Source organism: Ambystoma mexicanum, chromosome 2p (assembly GCF_040938575.1).
Source record: "Ambystoma mexicanum isolate Mex_15411 chromosome 2p, UKY_AmexF1_1, whole genome shotgun sequence".
Taxonomy (NCBI): Eukaryota; Metazoa; Chordata; class Amphibia; order Caudata; family Ambystomatidae; genus Ambystoma; species Ambystoma mexicanum.
In genome coordinates this window covers 407,775,000-407,800,112 of record NC_090923.1, presented here as the reverse complement: position 1 = coordinate 407,800,112, position 25,113 = coordinate 407,775,000, and the positions used below count along the sequence as shown (strand labels likewise).

The window sequence follows — 25,113 nt, the reverse complement described above, 5'->3', positions numbered from 1 at the left end:
AAAGTGATGGATCAAATATCTCCTCCTGAAGAAAGTTCTAAAAGAAATTAAAAGAACTGAAACATGTCGAGGCATAACACCAGTGATTAGATTTATTGGTTTGTGTATTTGGGTCTCTATTGACCACAAATTCCCCTTTCTTGTATTGGGCACACCAAGGTGTTAACAAGATTTGTGTTCTAGTCTAGGGAAAGACTAGTTATGAACTGTTACAATTCAATTGTGAGCATTTCGCTCTGCATCACTTGCACTTTATTTGCTACTAGTTTTTAGAAAGAATTTTTAAGATGTTTTTTTAAATGATTAACAATAAAATGTATATTTTGTGATAATAGATTGGTGCAGTTGATTACATCCTCTCTACTTTTGCTTTTGTATTTTGTCTCTCTAAACCCTTCTTTGAAGTAGAGAGCCCATTACTACCTCAGGGAGTAATTGTTTTTGAAGGGGTTCCTTATTTTGTATGTTCTGGTTATAGTGGCAGCCGTGTCACAGGAACCTCATAAAGGGATGATGTAGATACCTGAAGCCATACTGTCTGATTGATGTTTCTAGTTTTTAAAATACTGTTAATTATCTGCATATTTGTTTACCTGTGATCACAATGACAGATGACAGAACTTTGTCATATAGTGATGACTATGCGGCTGCTCTTATGAATGCCATTTCTATCATTAATAGTAGTACCCTGGGAGAAAACAATGATAAGAGCACTGAATGGGATGAAGTGTTCCAATTACAAAAAAGACTCATCCGCACAGAGTTACATGGGGCAATCATGCTCAAGTATTTAAAGAACAAATCCTTACCACAAGGTTTGATAGTTCCCAATGAGCCAAGACTTTTTCTGGACAACTCCAAATTCAAACTCCAATGGAGTTATATAGCCAACCGATGTGGGAGGGATTGGTTAATTCTCATCATTGATACCGCTAAAGAAACCACTGCTAAAATAGAAATCGACCTTAAAAAAATAGAGGAAGATATTAAAAAACATACTTCTCTCGATGTATATAAAAAAAGAATAGAAGAAATTGAGAAAGAGATGAAGGAGTTTAAAGAAACTAATACTTCTGAACGAATCTCTCGACTTAAAAAAGATTTGGCTAAATTCGCTCATGATAGAGCATTCTCTTATACTAAAGACGGGTACCAAACTGTAGCTGCCCAACAAAATAATCAACATAATCGATCAAGAAGAGCACGCTTTTGTGCTACATCTTACAGTAGTAGCAATGACAGCAGCACGAATGATCAGGATGACACTACTGGAGAAAGTGCTAATGGACCACCTAAAAGAGGAAGAGGTAACATTAATCATAGATCGTCACGAGGTAATAGGAACATCTCCCAGAGACCTTTTTTACATCAAGGCCCCTCCAGGGGGACATGGCAGGACAACCACAAACAAACATGGAGCGGGAGTCGCTTCTAGTAAATCTGTCAAATTATGGTTTAACAGAAGCAGAACAGGCTGTTTTGGAGAAAGGCCTCGGCTTTGTGATAACTAAGACTCATAATCCATTTGAATTTCGCACTGACTTTTTTAAGCTCATGCGTAAAATCCACATTAAGGAATTCTTCGCTAATCAATCTAATGAAGCAAGTTCCAATAATATAGTAAACCACACTAGTCTACGCACCCCTTCTATATTTTACCGCCCTGCCTGCTTTTTTTCTCCTGAATCTTTGGTCTTTGAAAAGCGAGTCCTGACTGAAGTGGCTAAACTCGAACAAAAAAAGACAAAGGTTTTTCAAAACCTTACTAAATTAGAAGCTTTGGCACTCACCAATTTAGCTCAGAATGAATCCATCACGATCAAGAAAGCAGATAAAGGCGGCGGAATAGTAATACTGAACCGGGTGGATTATGTCAATGAATGTAACCAACAACTTTCAAATGAGACATATTACAAAAAACTCAGGGGAGATCCAACTCAAGAGCTAGCACAATTGATTGAACTGAAAGTTTCTAAAGCGAAAGCACGTGAATGGATTAGTCCTCAAGAAAGTGACTTCCTGATTAAAAAAAAAACAGAGTACTCTGTGTTTTTATTGCCTCCCCAAAATTCACAAAACTTTGGTCAACCCTCCGGGTAGACCGACCGTAGCGGGAATAGATTCTATTTTAGAACCGCTTTCTATTTTCGCTGACCATTATCTTAAGGGTTATGTTTCGAAGATGAAATCCTATTAAAGGATACTAAAGATGTGATTAATAAGTTTGAAGACATGGAATATAATCGAGACACTCAACTTATGCTAACCCTTGACATAGTGTCCTTGTACACTAACATACCGCAACAGGACACGTTGGAGAAAATAGAAGAAGTCCTCCTTCACTGAATGGACTCTGACCCGGTTCCTACCTCCTTCATATTGTGGTGTATCTCCCTAGCCTTAACGAAGATTTCTTTTGAATTTGCAGGTACCTTTTATCAACAAATAGAGCGGACTGCCATGGGGGCCACTATGGCCCCGAGTTTGGCAAACCTGTATGTTGAATTCTTTGAAAAACCATTCATTTTTTAATTAAATCCTTTTATTAACAACATCAAATCCTGGTCACGATATATTGACAATGTGCTTGTGATATGGGAAGGCACACGTGAGAAAGCATTTTTCTTTCTCAGCTGGCTTAATAGCCTTAATAGACATCTTCAATTCACTCTTAGCATAGAGCAAGAGGCAATCAATTTTCTGGATTTGACGCTATACCACAAAGGTGGCGAAATTCAAGTGAGACCATACCACAAAAACACAGAGAAGAACTCCCTTTTGCATTATCAATCTCATCATATTAAACATCTGAGAGATAATTTGCCATTTGGGCAGTTTTTAAGACTAAAATGCAATAGCTCCACCAGAGAATCCTATGAAAAAGAAGCCTACCATCTTAAGGCGAAATTGTTGAATAGAGGTTACCCTAAGAGAACTATTAAAAAAGCGGTGAAGCGTGCCTATAATAACAACAGACAAGCTCTTCTAGAAGATAAACCAAAAAAATTTCTTGAAGACAGAATAGTGTGTGTTAATACATTCACTAACCATAGTTTGGCTATACGGAGGATTATCTCTAAACAATGGAAAGTGCTAAAAACAACTAAATCTAATCCAGTTACACCTCTCATTGCCTATACTAAAACAGCTTCTATAGGAAATAAAGTGAGCCAAAGTAGATTTCGTAATATTGCAGTACCTCAGGCTAGTATTACCAACCAATGGGGTCTTCCACCTGTTACAGGCCATTATCCATGTGGGCAGTGTGTGGCCTGCAAGATGACATCTAAATCTAAGGAAGTTAATATAGGCCGCAATATTGTTTGGACCCAAAAATCTTTTTCTAATTGCAACTCGGACCATGTAGTATACATGGTCACTTGCCTTGTGGTCTTCATTACATTAGCAAGACTAATCGCAAAATCAAAACGCAGATTAATGAACATAAAAGTTGCCTCAAGAATAAAACCTTACAAGCACCTATGGTTAAGCATTTTGTTGACAAGGAACATGGTTTCGAAAGTTTTACTTGGACAGTGCTACTGGTGGTAAAACTGACACCGTAGCAATTCAAAACCAAAAACTTCTACAGAAGGAACAGCAGTTAATTTTTCGAACGCGGAGTGCTCTCTACGGGCTTAATGATTCCATCGAATGGCATAAAGTACAATAAATCTAGATCATGTTTGAATTATCTGTGCTGGACGGCTGTCGTAATTGAGGCTATTTTTATATTTCCCAGCTAGAATTTACGGAAAGATTAGTTAATAGCCACTAGTAACGGGATTATATCCTTTTCTTTCCTTTTTATTTCCGGTCTTTATTCATAAGTTTAAGAACAATGCGGACGGAATATACACATTTTTTTATATGCATTTTTGATTATGCAACATTCGGTTTCAATATGAGGACCCCGCGGCCTCACTAATACATATGAATGGGGACTAGACAAAAACAAGGGACTTCATTCCGACTAACGCGACTACCCCAATATGGCCGACGTTGTGACGACCGTTCCCGCGGGTTGTCGGGAAGGTGATATGCAACCTAGGCACGCCCAATCGTTTAGGTACCGAAGGGACGCTTCTCCAGAGTCGCGTCTCTCTGCTCGCGGTATACACGCGATGCGTAATCTACAATCTAGGTGAGTGCCTCTGAGCCGCACAATGCGCAATTTTTTGATGTGATTTGTTTGGAGACACTCGTTCTGGTTATACCTAATGTTAGCTAGGGAACTAATAGTAAACAGATAGTCTTGTTACCAGTGTGACCAGACGGTTCCTTCTAAAATAAACGTTTGCCCATATTTTCAGTTCCAGTGGACACCAGCTGATCCTAGGACGGCGTGAGTTCCCTATGAATCGAACAGAGGTTCCACATATATACGTTCCAATTTGGATGTTCTGAGAGACCTCATGAACCAAATGTGGGTCATTAATACATGATCTGCAGGTGAGAAACAGTTTTCTTCATTGCCTCTATGACATTCGTGCCAACAATTTGTTAGTAATTGTACTAGGCTATTCATGACGGTATTCTGTAACCTAATTGTGATTTTTTTGACACCCTCCCTTTTTTTAAGATTTACTTGAAGTAAATCTTTTGGCAATTTTGGCTCGCTGGACACTATTAAGTCTGAATTGTTATCTTTAAATTAAAACATTAAATGCAGAAAAAATTACACTCAATGCTGACAGTTGGCTTCTTAAGGTTCTAAAACAGTAGGTCTGAGACAATCTATATGTATCTCCACAGAAATTCGACTTGTCGAAGACACATTTAATGTGTGAAGACGGAAACTTTTCCTGACTCTTTTTGACCTACACTGACCCTGATGCTTGGTAAAAGATGTATTTGTTTGTCTTTTTGCTTAGCAATACTGGATTAAATCTGTTCTCTCTGTAATATATATATATTTTTTTACAGAGTTTTTTTTCAAATGTTTTCTCAACAGCACCTCCACATTTTGAGCACTCTAGAATTACGGAGTGCCACATTGAATGTTTAAGAGAAAGTGACGGATAAAATATCTCCTCCTGAAGAAAGTTCTAAAAGAAATTAAAAGAACTGAAACATGTTGAGGCATAACACCAGTGATTAGATTTATTGGTTTGTGTATTTGGGTCTCTATTGACCACAAATTCCCCTTTCTTGTATTGGGCACACCAAGGTGTTAACAAGATTTGTGTTATAGTCTAGGGAAAGACTAGTTATGTTACAATTCAATGGTGAGCATTTCGCTCTGCGTCACTTGCATTTTATTGGCTACTAGTTTTTAGAAAGTATTTTTAAGATGTTTTTTTTAAATGATTACCAATAAAATTTATATTTTGTGATAATAGATTGGTGCAGTTGATTATATCCTCTCTACTTTTGCTTTTGTATTTTGTCTTCAAACTCAAGCCATTTCCGGACCACTTCTCTCACCGATTTGCAGAGGTGTATGTTCCTAGTCAGAACATATCCATCGATGAATCATTGGTGTTGTAGGTCGGCTACTGTTCAGGCAATACATTCTAAGCAAGAGAGCACGACATGGGATCAAAATGTACATGTTGTGTGAAAGTACCACTGGGTATGTCTGCGGCATGAGAGTCTACATTGGTAAAGACTCTACACTAAACCCTCTGGGCTGACCAGCCCATTTAGGGACAAGTGAGAAGATAGTTTGGGATCTTCTCACACCATGGCTCCACAAGGGTCACCATTTGTATGTGGACAATTTCTAGACCGGAATTCCACTGTTCAAGGAATTGTTCAATGTTGGCACACTGGCATGTGGTACATTCCGCAGTAATCGCAAAGGCGTCCCCAGACAACTTGTGTGTAAGAAGTTGGACACCTGTGGGAACTCAGGACGGTAGGCCATGTGTTTTTGGCGCCGTGTTTCGGAGAGTGACCAGAGTAAAATGTGCGGAAATTGTGTTTTCCCCCCCAAATTAGGACTTTGGCGGGGGGTTCTGGGTAATATATTCTGGGCCGCTTTGCGCATGTCAGACCTCTGTGCATTCCCACTGTGTCCTCTTTTGGGAAATGCATGGGGTTCCCAGTTTTCTTGCTGGTTTCGACACCCTAGGCCCAAATCTGCAAGTTGGCCATATGAACAAAATGTGCTGTGCCGAAATGCTTGAGGTTACCAGTGGGTTACCCTTTTCCTTTTGCTCCCCGGTAGGTGCACACATGTGAGGTATTGTTTTCGCCGGGACACCTGTGGGAGCGCATGGACGGTAAGCCATTAGTTGTTGGCGGCGTGTTTCGGTGGGTGAACCAAGTGAAATGTGTGGAAATTGGGTTTTTTTTGCAACATTTTGGACTTTGCTGGGGTTTCTGGGTAATACATTCTGGGCCGATTTGCACAAGTCAGACCTCTGCAGATTCCCACTGATATCATCTTTTCGGAAATGCATGGGGTTCCCTGTTTTCCTTGGTGGCTTGGACACCCTAGACCCATATCTGTATGGTGTGCCCGTCTGGACAAATCATGAAATTCAGCTGTCGGAAAAGACTTGGGATTAGGGGTGTTTTAGGCTTTCCCCTTGGCACCTAGGTAGGTGTACCCACACATGTGAGGTACCATTTTCATCGGGACACCTGTGGGAATGCAGGATGTAAGGCCATTTGTTGTTGGCAGAGTGTTTCGGTGTGTGAGCCGAGTGAAATGTGCGGAAATTTGTTTTTTTTGCCACATTTCAGATTTTGCCGGGGTTTCTCGGTAATACATTCTGAGCCGATTTGCACAAGTCAGACCTCTGCGGATTCCCACCAATGTCCTCTTTTCGGAAATTCATTGGGTTCCCTGTTTTCCTTGGTGGCTTGAACACCCTAGGCCCATATCTGTATGGTGTGACCATCTGGAAAAATCATGAAATTCAGCTGTCGGAAAAGACTTGGGGTTAGGGGTGTTTTAGGCTTTCCCCTTGGCGCCCAGGTAGGTGCACCCACACATGTGATGTACCGTTTTCATCGGGACACCTGTGCGAATGCAGGACGGTAGGCCATGTGTTGTTGGCGGTGTGTTTCGGTGGGTGAGCCAAGTGAAATGTGTGGAATTTGGTTTTTTTTGGCCACATTTCTTACTTTGCCGCGGTTTCTGGGTATTATATTCTGGGCCGATTTGAGCAAGTCAGACCTCTGCGGATTCCCACGGAAGTCCTCTTTCCGGAAATGCATGGGGTTCCCTGTTTTCCTTGGTGGCTTGGACACCCGAGGCCCATATCTGTATGGTGTGCCCGTCTGAAAAATTGTGAAAATCACCTGTCAGAAATGCTTGGGGTTAGGGGTGTTTTTGGCTTTCCCCTTGGCGCCCAGGTAGGTGCACCCACACATGTGAGGTACCAGTTTCATCAGAACACCTGTGGGAACGCAGGAAGGTATGACATTTGTTGTGTTTGTGTGGTTTTCATAACGTTTTGACCCATTTGCTGGTTCCATTTGTCACACAACCCTTTCATTTCCCAAATGTGTCCTACATTTCGTCGCTGCTTTAGGCACCATACGCTTTTGTAACCTGCACAAGTCACCTACCTTTGAAAAGGTCTGCCTGTGCTCTTTCAAAAAATGTATGCTTGCCGTTCCTCTATACAAAAAGACAGCCCTATGTTTTATACGGTGTCGTTTTTGGTTCTTCCCATGAAAATAGAATTCATTATCACAAAATTTTATTAAACACTAATCATCAAGTTCATAAAACAATCATAAAAATGATCATCATACATAAAACACATACATCATGTTAAAAACAACACAAGTAGAAGCACCATGTGTGAGTACATTACAGTGACTTTTCAAGGATCTCAAATGTGTAAAACGAATAACACTCTGATTCCCATGCCTCACTATTTTCAGCCTATTTCATGTTGGTATATTTAAAAAAAAAACGACTTGTACAAGTTTCTGTCCTTAATATACAACCATGTAGGACATTCTTCAGGGGAATGTGTCTTGTGCCGATAATAAAGAATCTTCTGTGGTTGCAGGGAGTACCCTGTTAATCAAAACAGACCCCCTATTAGTAATTTAATTATAAAGTGTAAATCTCTAATTACATCTAAACGCACCCTTATCCCCAAAAAAGGTGTTGAAGTATGTTGCTTATTACATACCTCTTTTCCCTAGTAGCAGCTCTTGGACCTTTTCTGGTTCCTTATGCAGATTCCCAATTTCTTCAGGGAATTCTTGCGTATCCTCCTCTCCTCTCTAAACTAGTGCACAATTATGACATATTAAAACCCTAGGCCATCTCTAACATCCCATAAATGACTAGAAAGCAAAGAATAATCCTGCTTACCAGTCTGGAAGTTTTCAAACAATAGATTTTCTCAGGGTTCTCTCAGATCTAGTCCTCAGATGTAAGTAGCCACCTATGAAACAGAGTAAAAATGCTCTGTTAAAAAATTCTATTTAAAACTGACAAAAGAATGTAATAGGTCAGTATATCACGGAAGTGCAGACTCATACGAACGAGTATGCAGGTTGAGAGAAGAGGTGGAGGATTCCTTCACACAACCAGAGTAAGTGCAACTTTTGAGTAGCATTAAGGCTGATTGAGATACCCTATATGAGAGTGGGAACACACTGAGGATGTGGATATTTTTTATCTCCACAGATTTGGGTCCATTTAAAGCAGCAAAGACAGTTTTCTTTGCTTTTACCAGAGAAATCCCAAGGGGAAGAAGCAAATCCTAGCTTCATTACGACCTACAAGTGAGTGTTCCACTCCTTATTGATATTCTGACCTATTACATTCTTTTGTCAGTTTTAAATAGAATTCTTTAACAGAGCATTTTTACTCTGTTTCATAGGACCATTCAACTGGAGTCTGGAAGTACTGCTATCGCAAATAAAGTTAAAGCTCTTGGGGTTTACCAGGAAACTCTATTAGACCTCTCCATCCAAATAAATCAGACCCTGCTATACATCCTACAACCTACTAAAGCCAATTCAATCTGTTCTGTAATCAGATCATTTGTCCATTATTGCTTGTGTGATAATTGGTTCAAACCTGGATTACTGTAATCTGTTATGTCTTGGCTCTCTAAAATCTCTTTGCAACAAGATCCATGTGATATAAAAGAATACTGTTAGAATCGTTCTTATCGGTCACACATTGGCTTCCTGTTTCTGTGAGGATTGTTCATACACTGGCACATAAATATCTCAATGTTAGGGCCTTCCTTGCCTGCTAAAGAGACTGTCTATTAATATTTTGAATCGACCGTGCCATTCGAAAGTGATTACATGGCTCATTATTCCCAGATTCAGACTCAATTCTGCTGGTGGAAGATGTTTTGCGGTCCAAGGTGCTAGGATTTTGAATACTCTTCCCTCCTCCTTTAGGTCTGAATCCTACATTGTTAGATTTTAGAAATTATTAAAAACAATGCTCTCCCACTACTAGCTCTTCCATTAACTAGCAAATGTACTCCTCCTGATTTCCCCTCCCAGCAATTTGATGCCCACATGCCTCTGGGTTTGAGAACTCTTGAGATTTAACATATCAATATCAAAAGGCAGTAGCAAGTGCTAATATCAAAAGGCATGAAAACAAAAAGACCTTTTAACCAGGGTCTCTGGTCATTACCGTTTGTAACGGGCCTCATTGCTATTAGCACCCACAGTGAGTCGGTGCAAAGCTAAACAAAATAAGTGTTAATGAAGAGAATATATGCAATTAGCACCTATGAGATGCTGCCAGCAGGCAACTTTGAATGCAGGTTTCCATCTCTAGATAAAGTCATCATTCCACATAAGCTAAGTTGCCGGCTAGCATCCCCTTGGTACTAATTGCATATAATCTATTCTCATTGTTCCTCGCTGAGATGGTACATAACTGTTAGCGAGGTTGCAATAAGGGCCGTCTAAGAAAAACTGGAGGAATGGGGTAAATAAACTCCTAAATGAAAATGGACAGAGTAATGTCATCACTGAAGAGTAATTCTGTTTGGTGTGAGAAGATGTATGGTTCCTAATGTCCCAATGGGACAGGGGTAGCACTGATGTCAGGCACAGCCACAGTGTTATCAAGCCAGTCCTTCGAAATGGGAAGATACATCTAATTACTTATTCCCCACTGTACCGATCCTGATGCAAGACATCCTTATGTCTTGTTTGGGATCAATCACTTAGGTCAGTGAAGTGGATTCCTTCCAAAGTGCACTGCAACACCCTTGCCTCCAACATCACTAAGCACCAAGGTCAGGGTAGTGGTTCCTACATGTCAGCTTTACACCAACACCATCTGTCACTATGTCCCTGTTGTGGCTGCTCTTCTAACATTGAGGTGAGGATGTTGTTAACAGAATGCAAGTTCGGTTGTCAGACTATCAGGGAGCGTGTTCAACCACCAAGTCCTGCAGAAGGAGAGCTGCAGGCATGGGGAGGGAACAGAAAAATGCCATGCCAAGATCCATGCACACATATTTTGGTAGAAGGTAGGCTGTTGCTTTTAGGAACTCGAGGGAGGTTCACTGATGCAATTAATCTAACTTCACAGATGCCTCAGTATTGGGGCATATTCCAAATCCAGAGGAAATTGAATTAGCAGAAGGAGGATGCAGGTGATATTGTGTATGAACAAGGTTGGATCATAGCCTTACTACCTATTCCCATATGGACAACACCAATGGGAGAATGAGCAATGGCGTGTCTGAGTAGAGAAGTGGGACTTACATCCATAGTCAAGGTAAAATATTCTTCACTGGCTCTCAGCCTCTCTTCTGATTAAGAAGGTGCTTGTGGAATCTCAAAAGAAGTAAAACCAGCCACAGTAAAAGCAAGGTCTCAAGATTTACAGGTGGACAGATCTCTATCACAAAGGAACTTTCTACCATGAGAAGAGTGGTGCTGTGCTCCCTTGCACAGCTTTGCTCCAATAAATCTGTTCAATAGTCTGTTTGCTTCTTGGCTTTCACCCACTACAAGGTGATGTGTTGAAGAAGCAATCCAATTTCTACCAAGATTGTATGAAAAAGCATTGATATATGCCTTGCTTAAGAAACCACTTCAATACGCAACGCCTGTGAGATCAAATATAATATTGGTATTCTAGTACTTGTGTAACCTTCATCAGCCATCAACACTGTGATACAACACAAATGATACAACACTATGATACAAATACTCAGAGAGAAAAAGCATTTATCCCGTCATTAATTCACTGTATTGGCTACCTGTATAGATTCACATCCTGTTTAAATAATTGTGAATTGATCATTTTGCGCTCTTCCGACAGGGAATCCTCCTTTAATTTGTGACTACTGTGAGAAACCTGAGGGTACTCTCACTCCTATACCCCATGGATCCTCTATGCAGGTGGCCAGGCAAAGGCCATTGCTTTTGGGTCCTGACCCTGTCAGTGGACATGCAATGGAGGATCACCTGGGTGGAGGGTTTTTCCGACTGGAGGTTGGGTGCCCTTTCGGAGAGACATGGTATCCCACCTTTCTTGCCAACAACCAACCTGACCCTAACCCGACCTTCATGGATTTTTGTAAGTCTGTTTCCCTCACATTCCCAAATTGACATATGACAGTACTGTGACGAGGGAGAGGAGACTAAGAGGAATGAACACCACACATGTTCACCACTTAGGTACTGGGACGAGGAAGCTGCCCCCGAGCATTGGGAAGGTCAGGCATGTCTTAACCATGGTCAGGCAGATCTAATTGACAAGGCACATCTGCAGCCTATTGGAAGGTTGCAGGTACATAAATTGGGAGACTGGGAACAGCCAAGCGAACGGGAGAGAGGACAAGAGGACTGAGGGAAGCAGGGAGGCCGACACTGCAGAGACCAGCAGGGGGCCAGCCGTGGTGGGACTGGATGCCGTACCAGTATGCCGGATCACAGAGGATGCAGTTTTGGTCCACGGGAAAGCAGAAGGAGAACCGGAGCAAGAAGTATCCGACATGCGAACAGGGCTCGCGATGGCAGTGTTTTCTGGCTCCAGACGTGGAGCGCAAACAGTAGTAGCCGCCGGGAGAAGGAGCAGACAGCCGGTGAGTGTCGGAGGGATGAGCAGACACCGGGAGCTCTGATGGACCACAGGCAAGTGCCGGTCGATGTACTTTGAATTCCGAACTGAAAGCAAACATATTTAAACACAAAATTGCATTTTGAATACGAAATTGAAAGTAAACCTATATTTAAGAACAAAAGTGCATTCTTTGAATACCAAACCGAAAGCCAGCCAAGTGCATTTTGAATACTGAGCGGAAAGCAAACTTATAACACAGTGAGGCATAGGAAAAAAAACACAAAGGAAACCCTGGGCACACAGGAGCAAGTGCCAAGGTACTGGCAAGGGGCTGAACAGCCGAAGAGCCGAGGGATCCTGGTTGCGTGACCTGTAATTGGGGGCTGAAGAGCCGAGGGATCCTGGTTGCGTGACCTGTAATTGGTGGACTGTGTGGTCTAACAACTGCACCTAGACCAGTGAACCCTGCATACTGAAGACCTAGCATATTTGGAAAACAACCTGATCAAACAAACTACAAGTACAAAAGGTGAAGTTGAAGTCTTGGGGAAGGGAGCCCTGAGACTGAAGAACCTGTTTATGTTGTCCTGAGAGCGAGGTCTCAAGACCCTCCCCTTTTTGTTTGGAATTGTGTTGCATGAGACTTGGGAAAGGGAACCCTGACGATTACCTTGAACTATGTTTCTTGGAGCTCGAGGGTGAGAGAGGTGATCTTGAGACTTTTGTGGAACTATATTATACTTGGAAAAAGAAAGCTGAGAGCTGGATGAAGGATCAAACTTTGGATTGAACTTTGCTTCTTTTGGTTATTAACATCGCTACACATGGTTAGTCTAAATGGTGAGAGCAAGTATAGGTTGTGGAAACACAGACTTACAATTTGAACTATTTGACTTTCCTGCATAGGGCAAGATAGGCCTTTAACCTTCCTGAAATCTGATTTAATAAAGTGCATTAGTTTGTAATACAAGTCTGTTGTCTGTGTCTTGCTTCATGATGCATTCACACCACATACAAAAGTATGTTCCTACTAGATTGTTGCACTCAACCAAGTGGGGATGCAACTGTCTGTCCCTGGTTCAACTGTTATAGACATGGCGGTCGCTCTTTTTCATATTTGTCACCTGAGACATGGAATAATTTTCCTATCCAAATTGAAATGACAGAAAATCATACCACCTATTTGAAATACATTGAAACCAGGTTATTTAACAAATACTAGGAACCCCACAATCACCTCCCTCATTTACACTGAGCTTTTCTCAAAGTGGCCATGTTTGGTCCGGTTGCCTGTAGAAGCTAATATTAACCTAACATGACTCTCTTGGACACAGACGTTTCCCAAGAATCATTTAACTTAAGATAAAAAGAATCAAGTGAAATATTTCCATCATTAGATAGATTTAAAGAATGTCTCCAATTAATCTGATCATCTGAGTGAGCATAACATGAGATTGTCTGCCTGACTGGCAGGGACCAGCTACTAGCCACATTCATAATTTACTACAGCTCGGTGCATGAGCTGATAATGTTTATTGCGGCAATGGCGATGGCATGGGCACTAAGAACACTAACTGGTTTTTTTGTAAATTCGGTGTCATGTCCTTTGTTTTTTCAGTGCCCTGAACCAGCATTCCTTGAAGCAGTTGCTAATGGAACACTCCACATGGAATGGTTTCGTTCTGGCCTGTTTGTTTTTTGGTTGATAAACCATTAGGCCTCAGACTCAGCCAATGAATTTGGTAGATCAAGCTCCTCTGGGTACAATAACAACTGTTCACTTATATACTTTAATCTTATTCGCGATTACTTGAACAATAATCCAGAACCGAGAGGCACAATTTCATATGCTTAATCCCTTCCTCTTTTTCCCCACTAAAACGCACACACGTCCATTTTATAACACCTTAACACTACTTTCACAATCTACCTGCACACATGCAAGCTAGCTGCCTATAAACACACCACACCTCAGGAGCAAAACCACTGCTCATTCCTCTATCCCTGTCACCTCCCTCCCCACATATGCGAGTGGCAAACCAGGTCTCACGTGCTGCCTTCCAAATTGACTGATTTGACTTTTCCCTTCTGAATGAAATACACCCAACTTCCCCACCACTAACCACATAACCTCATTGCGACAAACAAGACTGGGTATTTCCAGCCAGCATTAATCAAAACATCAGTATGCCCACCTGTCTTCTCCTCTATCCCACTAACAACCCCTACCATCTTTTTTGCAAGACATGGGCAACAAGGCCCCCAATGCTCACATGTCCAAGTAGCACCTTACGTATTTCCATTAGACAAATAGTTGTATCAATGAAGCTGAAGCTGAAACTGCTTTGGGTGATTTTGTTGCAAAAAAGCTGTTAGCCACACAGTCCACTGCAACCTCATATATTGCTTTATGTAATGCACACTCACTATGCAGATTGACTCATTCAGTACCATTACTTTATTACCCCTAAAAGGCAGGATTACAGAAAATAAGTTGCTTTAAAAATGTGTATCTAACATAGGGATACTAAGATTTAAAATAAGCACTTAGGGCGTCACTGCGTGGTTGGCAGGCAGTTGCAGGTGGTAATGGACCCTTCCCCTATTTAATCGTTACTGATTTGTCAACCACTTATATAATGACTTTGTAAGCTCTTCATTTTTTTATTGTGTTTCTGGAAATCGTGGTTGAGGGGAACCCCCATTCTGACATCACCTACTCTCAGAAACCCCTTAACCCATCTTCCTTCAAGTAGTGCTAGAGCATGAAGATATTTCACTCACTGAAAGGATAATCCGTCTAATATGGGACATTAACAATGTAGCTCGAGCATTGATTCCAGAAAATCAATACAATAATTCTTACCTACCTAAGAGACTAGCAAAATAACTTCAGGCAATTTAATGTGACACACCGTAAAACCAGTTACTCGACTGAAAGATGACACATTTAAGAATGTGGAGTTTGCACATTCCCATAAAATGACAAAGTTGGGTGAACCTAAAAACAAATCTCACATTTCATAAAGGAGGTTAGTAAATTGGGAACCCTGTTGGGTTTACTCAGTGCAACATGTGGCAGGCTAATTGTACTGTACAATGCATATATGCATTCATTTAAACAACAAATATTTTACGTAATGCAGCATTCCAATTGTTCAAAGAAGAGATTTAGTTTTTGCCAATAAAACAGTAAATTACCTCTTCACTGCTGTCGCTTCCATAAAAGTCATCTTCCATTCGAGCTCCTCTTTGCTCCTCATTTCTAACAATACGACTCACATCCAACGGAAACTTATATTCCTCCATTGATACACTCTGAGACTTTCCATGAGGTGCAGATCGAGGCCTTGATAAATACGTAAACACATCATTGTGGTATGACTGAACTTTGCATGACTGATTTCTGGTTTCACCTTTTTGGTCTTCATGATTTAAGGGTGGCTTAGAGTATTCAGGATGAAAACGTTCAGGAAATATCCATTCATCTGAAAGTTAAAACATGGACATTTTAGTAAACCAGGTAGGTGTCCTAAGATCCAACATTTCTTTAAAAAAAACTGGTCAACTTAAAGCAAACAAAAATCATGCCAAATGTAAACTAATGTGGATGTTTAATTGGCACTCCTACACACTCAACTTCTGTGGAGAAATAAATAGTAATACTTACATAACCGATCAGAACTTTTGACAACTAGGAAAGTTCAATCTGGGTGCGTTGCACTGTGCTGTGCTCAATAAAACAAGCTTTCCCCCCCTTCTAACAAAGTAGTTCTGGGAGCGTTGTATTGTGCTGGGTTCAAGAAACCTCCTGAAGCTTACCTCCAAGTGCAACACTGTAGGGTGGATGAGAGGAAGTGGTGAGCATCTGGCACATCCTCTGACAAACTGGCTTGTCCCCTGCTCCAAAGGCAATACAGGCTCTCCGTACTGTCCAAGAAGAGAGCCTACATCCAAGCCTGGGTCTCTGCTGCCTCTAACATCAAAGCCGAATTCTTCAAAATCTGCAAGGAGCTGGCCAATCCTGCTGCAGTCTCCACCTCTCCTGTTCTCTCCCAGGTCTGCTGGAAATGCCAGTAAGACGGAGATTCTCCTCATCGGCACACCTGCACCCTCCTTTCTTGTCACCCTCTGACCGGTCTCCCTTGGCCCTCTTCCTGCCCCCACCTGTGAGGCTAAGATCCTTGGGGTCATCTTCGACTCCACACTCTCCTTTTCTCCTCACATCTCTGATGTCTCTAAGAAGTCAAACTACCAACTGCACCTCCTCAGAGGTATTCTTCCTTTCCTCTCCTTCCTCCAGAAGCTCACTGTCTCTAGAGCCCTGGTTCTCTCTAGGCTGGACTACTGCAAACACCCTCTATCTCAACCTGCCTTCCTCTACTTTGCGCCCTCTCCAACTAATCCAGAACAGGACTGCAAGACTTGTCCTTAGCCTCAAGTCCAGGGATTGTATATCTCCAGCTCTGAAATCCCTCCACTAGCTCCCAGTGGCTGCAAGGATCAAGGTCAAGACCCTCTGCATCGTCCACAAGGCTGTCTGGGGTCAGGGCACGCATTACATCCAACTCTCTTCCTAAACATCTTCCTTCTCGAGCCCTTCGCTCAGCTACCACTAACTCTCTGACGGTCTGGCTCTTCTCCCGGCAAAGAGCTGGCGGTAGATCTCTCTCCTCTGCAGGGGCCTCACTCTGGAATGGCCTCCCTGCCCCTCTCAAACTCAAGCAGGACCACCTTGGTTCCGGAAGCAGCTTGGACCCTTTTCGCCTCCGCTTTCTCTCTTGCTCGCCCTTGCTGACCACCTGTCTGCAGCGCTAATGCGTGTCTACCCTCTGAACCCATCGGCACCAGGCTTCCTCAATTACCTGGAAGCACCTGCACTGCCTTTGGGCCTCTATGCACTAGGGGTTGTATCAGCAACCCTACATCCCACCCCCATTCTTGCACTTCCAATAGCTGGCTCCCCCGGCTGCACTTACTCAGAGCATTGCTGCCCAGACTGCACTTCCCTTCTCCCCCCCAGCACTTCTCCACTCCCCCCTGCACTTGCACAATCTGAATGACACAGGCCTGGTAAGATCATTTGTTTCGTCCTTCCTATGTCTACCTACCTTGTCTTGTTGCATCTAGAAACACTTGTGACTCATCATATCATAACTGTATTGTCATTTTTTTTTTAATTAAAATGTTTTGTTTGGTTTTACAAACTTTTCATTTATGATTCTCTCTCATTTTTATTTTATTTATACATTTCATTTATTTTAGTCCATTAAGTCTCTTTTGTAATCTCCATCCAGAATTTAATTACTGTAACGATGAGCCATTGATCCTTTCCTTGTAGCAAGTTTGCCCATCTTTCTTCTGTCGTCATCGATTTTTTCGAGATCTTAAAAAAATCTCTGAACAGTTCTCTTTTTTTCTTTCAACGATGGACAGACCATAATCAGGTGAAATAAGGTTTCTATTGCTTTCACTTCTTTGCAGAATCTACAATTCGGGGATACAAGGGCTGTTTTATCTATCATCGCTAAATAGTCTCGAGTTGGTAAAATATTCAATCGGAATCGTAAAAATAGATCACGAATCATTCTGTCCGGAAATTGAATTAGATAGTGGGGTAATTCATTGAGAGCTCTTACCTCGTTTTCACATTTAAGATAGCGTTTGTAACTTGTTTGGATCTCTATAGTTTTTATCCAATCGTTGGTTTTTAGTTTTCGTTTCGCCTGCTGAGGTCTTTTGATCAACATTTCTTCTGTTATTTCATCTAGTTGCATTTTTCTTTTAATGTCTTCAAAAGAGCAGGACTTGTTCTTTTTCTTTTAGTATTTCCAATGACGGAATCTTGTCATCCAAGATTATTTTTCTGTAAAGATCCATCTGCTTCCATGAAACTATGGATTGGATGGACTGGGGTCCCAATTCAAATTGAATTCTTGCTATTGGGAATGATTTTGGGAGAGGTAGCATCTTCCGCCAATATAGCCCTTCTAGATAAGACCAATTAATAACCTTTTGATTGATTAAGGTTTCGCTGGCATAGGTTATCGGAATTACCTTTTGCTTGTATAACAGGTTTGTTGCCTTTGCTGAATATGTTCCGTACTTCAGGTGAAAAAACCTCCCTGGTCTTGCCAAGGATCTTGCTTTCCCCTCAATGTGATCGTTCCATTCTTTTTCATTTTTTTAGGGATTAATCAAAGCACACAAGTATTTTATTGTCTTTGTTGTAGAGATTTCTTGGCTTTCTAGCAGAATTTTTGTGGGATGTTGGATTTTCTGGTTTTGCGTAAAAAGTTTCATAACCTTTGTTTTGGCCGCGTTAATTTGCAGATCGTTTTCTAACATGTACACTTGTGCTTTGTCCAGAGTTTCTTGTAAGCCTTTCTTACTTTTATCCAGTATGATGATATCGTCAACATAGATTAATGTTTGAATTGCTTCACTGTTAATCTTAGGTGGATTTGCTTTCGGATTTTGCATTTGTTCCTACAAGTTGTATAAACAAGCTGCTAGAGGACATCCTTGTTTCAACCCATTCCAAGTAGGAATGGGTTCCGTGACCATACCATCATTTGTTAACCGTACTCGAACAGATGTATTTGAATATAGTTGTTTTATTGGATTTAGAATGCAAGAAGGGCAACCCCATGATGTTCATTTCGCCCAAAGTTTATGCCGGTTTATGGAGTCAAACGCCATTTTCAGGTCTATGAAAAGGGCATAGACTTGTTGGTTTCTTATAATTGCTTCTGCTTTTACAATATTCAATAGCAATAGGTTTACGTTAGTTCCAATCTTGGTAACAAAGCCTGTTTGTCTTTTTGCTTGTTTTTCGTTGATTGCTGCCCAGTTGTTAAGTTGTTTTTGAAGATAATTTGCGAAACCTTTTCCCAGCGGGTCTAAGAGGGCTATTGGCCTATAATTTCCCGGATTCTTTCGATCGCCTGCCTTGTAGATCGGAATCAGAATAGCCACTGTCCGGAATCAGAATAGCCACTGTCCAGGTATAAGGGATCGCCTTTCTTTTTTCTATGAGTTGAAGCAGATGAGAAAAGAATTTTGCCCATTCTTCCGGGGCTGCTTTAAGAATTGCATTGGACAGGCCAACCGGGCCTGGTGCTCGGGATGGATTTAGGGCTTTGATTGTGTTTGTTATGTCGTCTACATCCCAATGGAGGTTCCAAGTACACATGTCGTTTTCTCTGTCTTTTGTCGTGTTCAGCGTTTTGATGTTATACACGTCTAAGAAATGCTTAACCCATATGTGAGACTCCACTTCTTGGATCATAGTTTGTTGTTTTGAGGCATCATTCATCATTGACCATAAGAATCTCGTGTTTTTCCTTTGCAAGGCCCCCAAAATTACTTCAGCATCGTTTTGTTTCATCATATCCTTATTTGCCTTTAGAAAGTTAGAATATTTTTGTTTTTCTTTTTTTATTTGGTTTTTGAAATCAGGTTCTTTCTTTTTTTTAGTTGCAGTAGTCTCTTTTGATGTTCTTGTTTCTTTTGTTTGATTTCTAAATGGTATTGATGGCCATGAGGAAGTTTAGCATTATTCTTGGATCTTGATTGAGCATGTTTGTATTTTTCTAAAATCCATCCATAGTTCAACTTTGCATGGTCTTTCAGGGGGGCTTCTTCAAAGGTAGAAATTATTTCAGGTACTTGATGTCTTTGAATTCATAGCTTGTTCAGCCCATTAGACACTTCAAGTTCTGGTAAATGTATTTGATGAGTATTAATATTTTGGGTGATCCATGAGATTGAAATTTGGTGATGGTCGCTTGCACTATGCGGTATATTGTTGGTTGCTATTATTAGTTTCTGTAAACTGAGGTAAATATATAGTCAATAATTGAAGTGGAGGTTTCACATGTCCAGGTCAGATGTGGTAATCCTTTATCATTCGTAGGCTTGTCAGTTAGAACGATATTACGAATTCTCATTTCTTTAATCCATTTTCTTGCACGAGTCGATAATTTTTGGATGGTACATTTATGGCCTTCTTTATTGAATAGATGGATGTTAAAATCTCCTACTATGATGAATTCACTTCCGCTGTTAGAGAGCGCAATGGAATCGATTTCCTCACATATCGTGTCTATTAGTTTATTGTCACTAATAGCAGTAGGGTTCCAATAAATGTTGAATATTGAAATACACAATAATCCAAACGCTGTGTCGCACTCTTATCATTATAAGTAGGCATACGGATGGTAATGTATTGGGCCCATGGATTGATGTTCTTTCTTGCTATAATTGAACAGGTAGCCCTGATTTTCATTAGAATCAACATTCCTGAAGCCGGTCTACCTATGTTCGAAGATATTGCAGGGTTCAGCCAAGTTATGTATCCCTCGCATAGAACCTCTTCGGTCAACCAAGTTTCTTGTAGGCATATTATTTCTGATTCTGCAAGAGTTATAGATGGATTTCCAAGCAGATGTTTGTGACCCCTTGTGTTCCATGATGTTAAGGATATTTTATTTGTACGGAATTCTTTACCCTTTGGTTGTTATAGGTATGTTTTCCTAGGCACTTGGTTTTGATTGTCACCTTTAGGTTCATATCTATGTTTTGGGGTACGTGTGGAATCTCTCCAACTTTTACTTCCATTTGTCTCGTTCCTTTGTTTATTATTTTTATTTTGATCAGATAACGCGATGTTCTTAGATTTCTCTTTTCAGCCATGGTTATATGGTCTGGTTACAAAAATGTCTTCTGTTTTGAATCCAAGTTTTCCAAGTTGATAGTTTGCCGCTAGGACACGCTGCATGGTCTCTACTGTATAGAAGTCAATATGGGCTTCTTCCATATGACTCTTGTTTGGGAAGATAATTACTTTAATATCATCCGATCCAATTCATTTTAGTTGTGGTATGGCCTTAAATAAGCGCAAAGTATTGGATCTATTCAGCATTACCAGCGCTTCTGTAGTTGTCGTCGTTTGAAACAATGATATTCTATAGGCATGCGTAGTACTCAGTGGATTCTGAAACTTAGGTCTCGTGATAGGGAGGCTTCTACAAGAAACTGGTATGTTGCTTTTTTTTGCTCTCTCCTGCGTTTCTGAGGATAACCATGTTTCCTCATTCGATACCGATGAGTATGTAAGTGAGATGTTGTTCAGTTGTTCATCAGAACTTTGCGTATTTATTGAATTAGCAGTAGATGTGTCATAGCATCAATAACTATCAATGGCTCATCTTGTGAGTTTATAGAGATTGAATTGTCTTCCGATGATTCATCAATTGTCAATATCTCTAGTGTTGGTACCTGGGTTGTTGACAAGTTTGTTGCATCATGATTGATTTCTGCTATTAGCTCGTCCAATGGTTCAATCCATACCTGGTTAGCTATTTGAGGTATAGACCTCGGTGTGTTCGATGTGACCGGATTGGTGTTTAAACCTTTTTGCACTATGTTCTTGGTTGCAATTTGTTGGATAATTGGCTGTGTTTTGTCGCCTAGTGCTTTTTGAACTGTTTGCATTTTTCTAAGAAAAGCACGTGATCCTGTTTGTGTTTTCTTAAGCACTTTTTTATGCATTGCTTTGTTCAGGGCGTCTTGCCCTGCAATTGCTCGTTTGGTTAAGTCAAAGATGTCAAATGGTATGCACATCGGTGGTTCATTAGTGCCTGGGATTACCGGCAGTGAGGAATTGTTTGTTTCAATCATAAATGTTTGCATTTCATATTGTGTTGTCTGGTCGGTGTTAATGGCATTGATGTCAGTTTTGTCCTCAGTTTGTGTTTCTTTCGTTGTCGATTGCAGTTGCGGAATCGTGTGTAGTTGTTTTTTCGCTTTTTCATCTATTAGTTTTTTTGTTATAGTTGACACTGTTTCCATTAGATTCTGCTCATCTATGCGATCCACTCTTGCCATGTCTGCTAAGCGCGATTGCCATACCCTAGACGTTTCTGCTTCATATTTCATTCGCTCTTGTATGGCGTTTGTGAAGGGGTCAAGCTGCGTTTGTTTCGTCATGATCATCGCTAAGAGCGTCGCTTGATCTTTTGTTGCATCAACCATGTATTCCTGAATTTTTAGAAATGGAATAATTTCGTTTGATAGTACTGCTACCAAGGTGTTTTGCAGATCTAACATCGTGGTAGGTAATCTCTGAGGGGATTTGGACGAATCTTTTGTCAGTTCAGAGTGCGTACTTATGGATAAAGATTCAAGATTCTCTGTTCTTTGATTCTTTGGATGGTTATATGGCTTTTCCAAGATTTTTTTTTGACGGTATATGGTTTTCTTTAGATGCTATCGGTGTTGAAGTATCTATTTGGTTAATTTGTGCAGTTGCGAAGACTCCACTAAAAACTTCATTTCTTTTCTCTTGGGAGTCCATCATAGCATCTATCTCAGTGATGTCGAGCGACAGCCGAGCTATCCTGATAGGTAAAGATTTTACATTACTGTCACTGATGGAATTGGTAGGATAATAAGTTGATTGCCAGTGTTGTTTAGCTATCCTTGCTCTCTCTTGCAATGATGGTGTAAAACAGGAATCTTCGGATATTGTTTTTTGTATTTTGTTGCTTGTGACTTTTCCTTGGCCTGTTGTCACTGGAGCTGATGTAGCATCATCATCTGATAACTTCTCCTCGTGTCCTTTTCCTATAGCTGGTATCTGTGTTATCGGGATACTGGCATTAGAAAATTTGGTAGTCTGTATCTGGAGTTATTAGGACTTCCCTGTTTGAGGATAGGGGTGCAGTTTCAGTTGGTAACATATTTGGCTGCTCTGCAGTACTTCTGAATGTAGAAAGGGTCTGGTCATCCATGTTGTCGTCCATTGGCAAGACTGACTTTGCTCTTGGTTCACATATTTTATCTTCAGTCTCTTGTTTCTGTGTGGTGTTCTCTTTATTTTTATGTATTCTAGGCCTCACATCTATAGGTGTAGTGGTTATCAGAGGTTGATAATTGAATGTGATGTTATTCTGTTGCTCAAGGCTACAGATTCTTCTAGTTTCTCTTGTAGTCTTGTGCAAGGTTTGGAGGGATCCATCTTTAGATATTAGTGATGGTAATTGATCAAGCGGTTGTAGCTTTGGCAATTTAATCACTTACCAGCTGATCTCGCCGCCTCCAGCCGTAAACAGCAGTCAACAGCATGCCCTTATCTCCACGCGGGCTTCACACTGTAAGGGTCGCGCTGTCCTGCTCTTATGCCGCACTTCCTGGGGGTGTGTCGCAGATGTCACGTGACGAGTGTCACGTGGATGATCAAAAGTACGGCCGCTCACGTCAACTGCTGTCAGCTCCAGCTGGCAGTCTTACGCGAATGAAGCACATCCAGTCTTCCTCTGATCCCCTCGATCTCTTCCGCCTGCACTTCCTTACTAGAGGAAGGCACCTAATACAACTCCATGTTCACACTGCACAGCATGAGCTTGCTCAAAAAGTATATGGAGCTGTATTGTCAATGTAAATTGGCCTAATGGTACTTTTCCAATAATAGTGACAATGCATTACCCTGGTCTTCCACTGGTTAAATTTCTCATATCCAATGATTCTACTTGTACCCATCAGATGTACATAGCAACGCTTGCAGTGTCAAACACTTGCTTAACTCAGAGTACACATATACTCTGTTGACATCACTGACTCATGGGAAATATGAGCAGGATGATGGCAAGAAAGTCATAAACAGTCAAAATGGATTTAAGACTTAAAAGAACTGTTATTGTACCACGGGCCATTCCATCTCCATTAAAAGTCAAGAATTGTACACTTGCAGCTGTTTTTATTTTCACTGAGTGGGCCACACATATTTCTACTAAACAATGCAATTGCTGGTGAGTAACCAGACAGTCACACGAATCCTAATGGGTTTCAAAGTAATGGGTTAAACTGGTGCATTTTCAACAAATTTTGCTGATAAATCTAGTAAAAAGCCATACAGTTTATAAATCAATTCTATAGGGAACCACATGCGCAAATCCAATTGCTGTCAGGTCACCAAAAGTTAACATGAGCATTTTTTCTAAGCATTTTCATGATGCCTCTGTTCACAATATATTCCAACAATGTCCCCAAAAAACACAGTTCATGAAGCCTGTGCCCGCAATATGTATTCCACTATAAGAGATTTTAATGTTGGCTGTGCCAAAATGTGTCAGCATTTACACTTTAAAATGAAACTCATTTTGGATGTGCCCAATAATTCCAGTATTGCCCCAATAAGAAGACGATTTCATGATGGCTGTGAAAATATTTTACTAATTCACCACTGTAAAGCCACATTCAGGCTGGTTGTGCTTAAAAAGGTAAGTAGTGCCAGTATTTGCCACTGTAAGATCACTCATGTTGGCTGGGCCAGTAATGCCAGTAGTACCCTAAAAAGAGCATTACCAAACACATGACGGGGAGGGGGCATTCTTTATAACATGGACACTTCAAACAAAATCCAACATACACACACGTACCCTCATTCAAAATCACACGCACAACATTTTATAAACACTTAGCTTGACTAATAAAATTGTGGTGGTGATCACCTCTCTTTCAGGACTCACTTCAGACATGTGGATGGCAGCAGCAGCACCCGGAGCAGGTCAGGGGACAGGAGACTACCTTCAACTAATTTTACTGCCTGCTCAGGAATCTGGCTGAGTGTGGGGTCAGCAATGATGACCCCAGGCAGAGACAGGCAGGGAGAAAGAGGGGTGGAGATAAATGTATTTTGTGTAGGCAAAATTTTTCAAGTGCCCATTTACCATAGTGAAGGCTGTGGCATCATGGCAGGTCATTCTAATGGCTTTCACATGATTGTGCATGAGTAAGGGCTTTGGCGACTGACGTCTCGATTCTTGGCTCATGCACAATCCCATCAGGGTACTAGGGAGACCATTCTTCAAATTTGCAAACAATCTAATTATAGTTAGATTATTTTGCAAATGCAAATGAAACAAAATTACGTTCCCATTGGCTGAGGGAAACTTAATTAATCAGATAATTACCTTACCATTTCAAGCAAGTGGAAGGAAGTCTTCAAAAGGCTTTACTAAATATTGGATTTCTTTCAGTTGGCTTACAAGTGCTGCAACTAGTGTCTGTTAGCTGTTGTGTTTCTGCCTGGTCTTCTGTCTGTCACTTGCACAGAAAATAGTTGTGTGGGCTTG

The 25,113-nt window shown here is 41.0% G+C and overlaps 1 protein-coding gene across 2 annotated transcripts in view; it reads right to left on the bottom strand.

Moving 5' to 3' along the window:
* The window catches only part of CFAP20DC (CFAP20 domain containing), a 2,832,435-nt gene that overhangs the window by 1,069,134 nt on the left and 1,738,188 nt on the right, over positions 1-25,113 (bottom strand). For both annotated transcript variants that reach the window (XM_069643752.1, XM_069643753.1), the window contains exon 13: positions 15,176-15,462. In XM_069643752.1, coding sequence (XP_069499853.1) covers positions 15,176-15,462 — 287 coding nt within the window. The remainder of the gene's footprint in view (positions 1-15,175; positions 15,463-25,113) is intronic.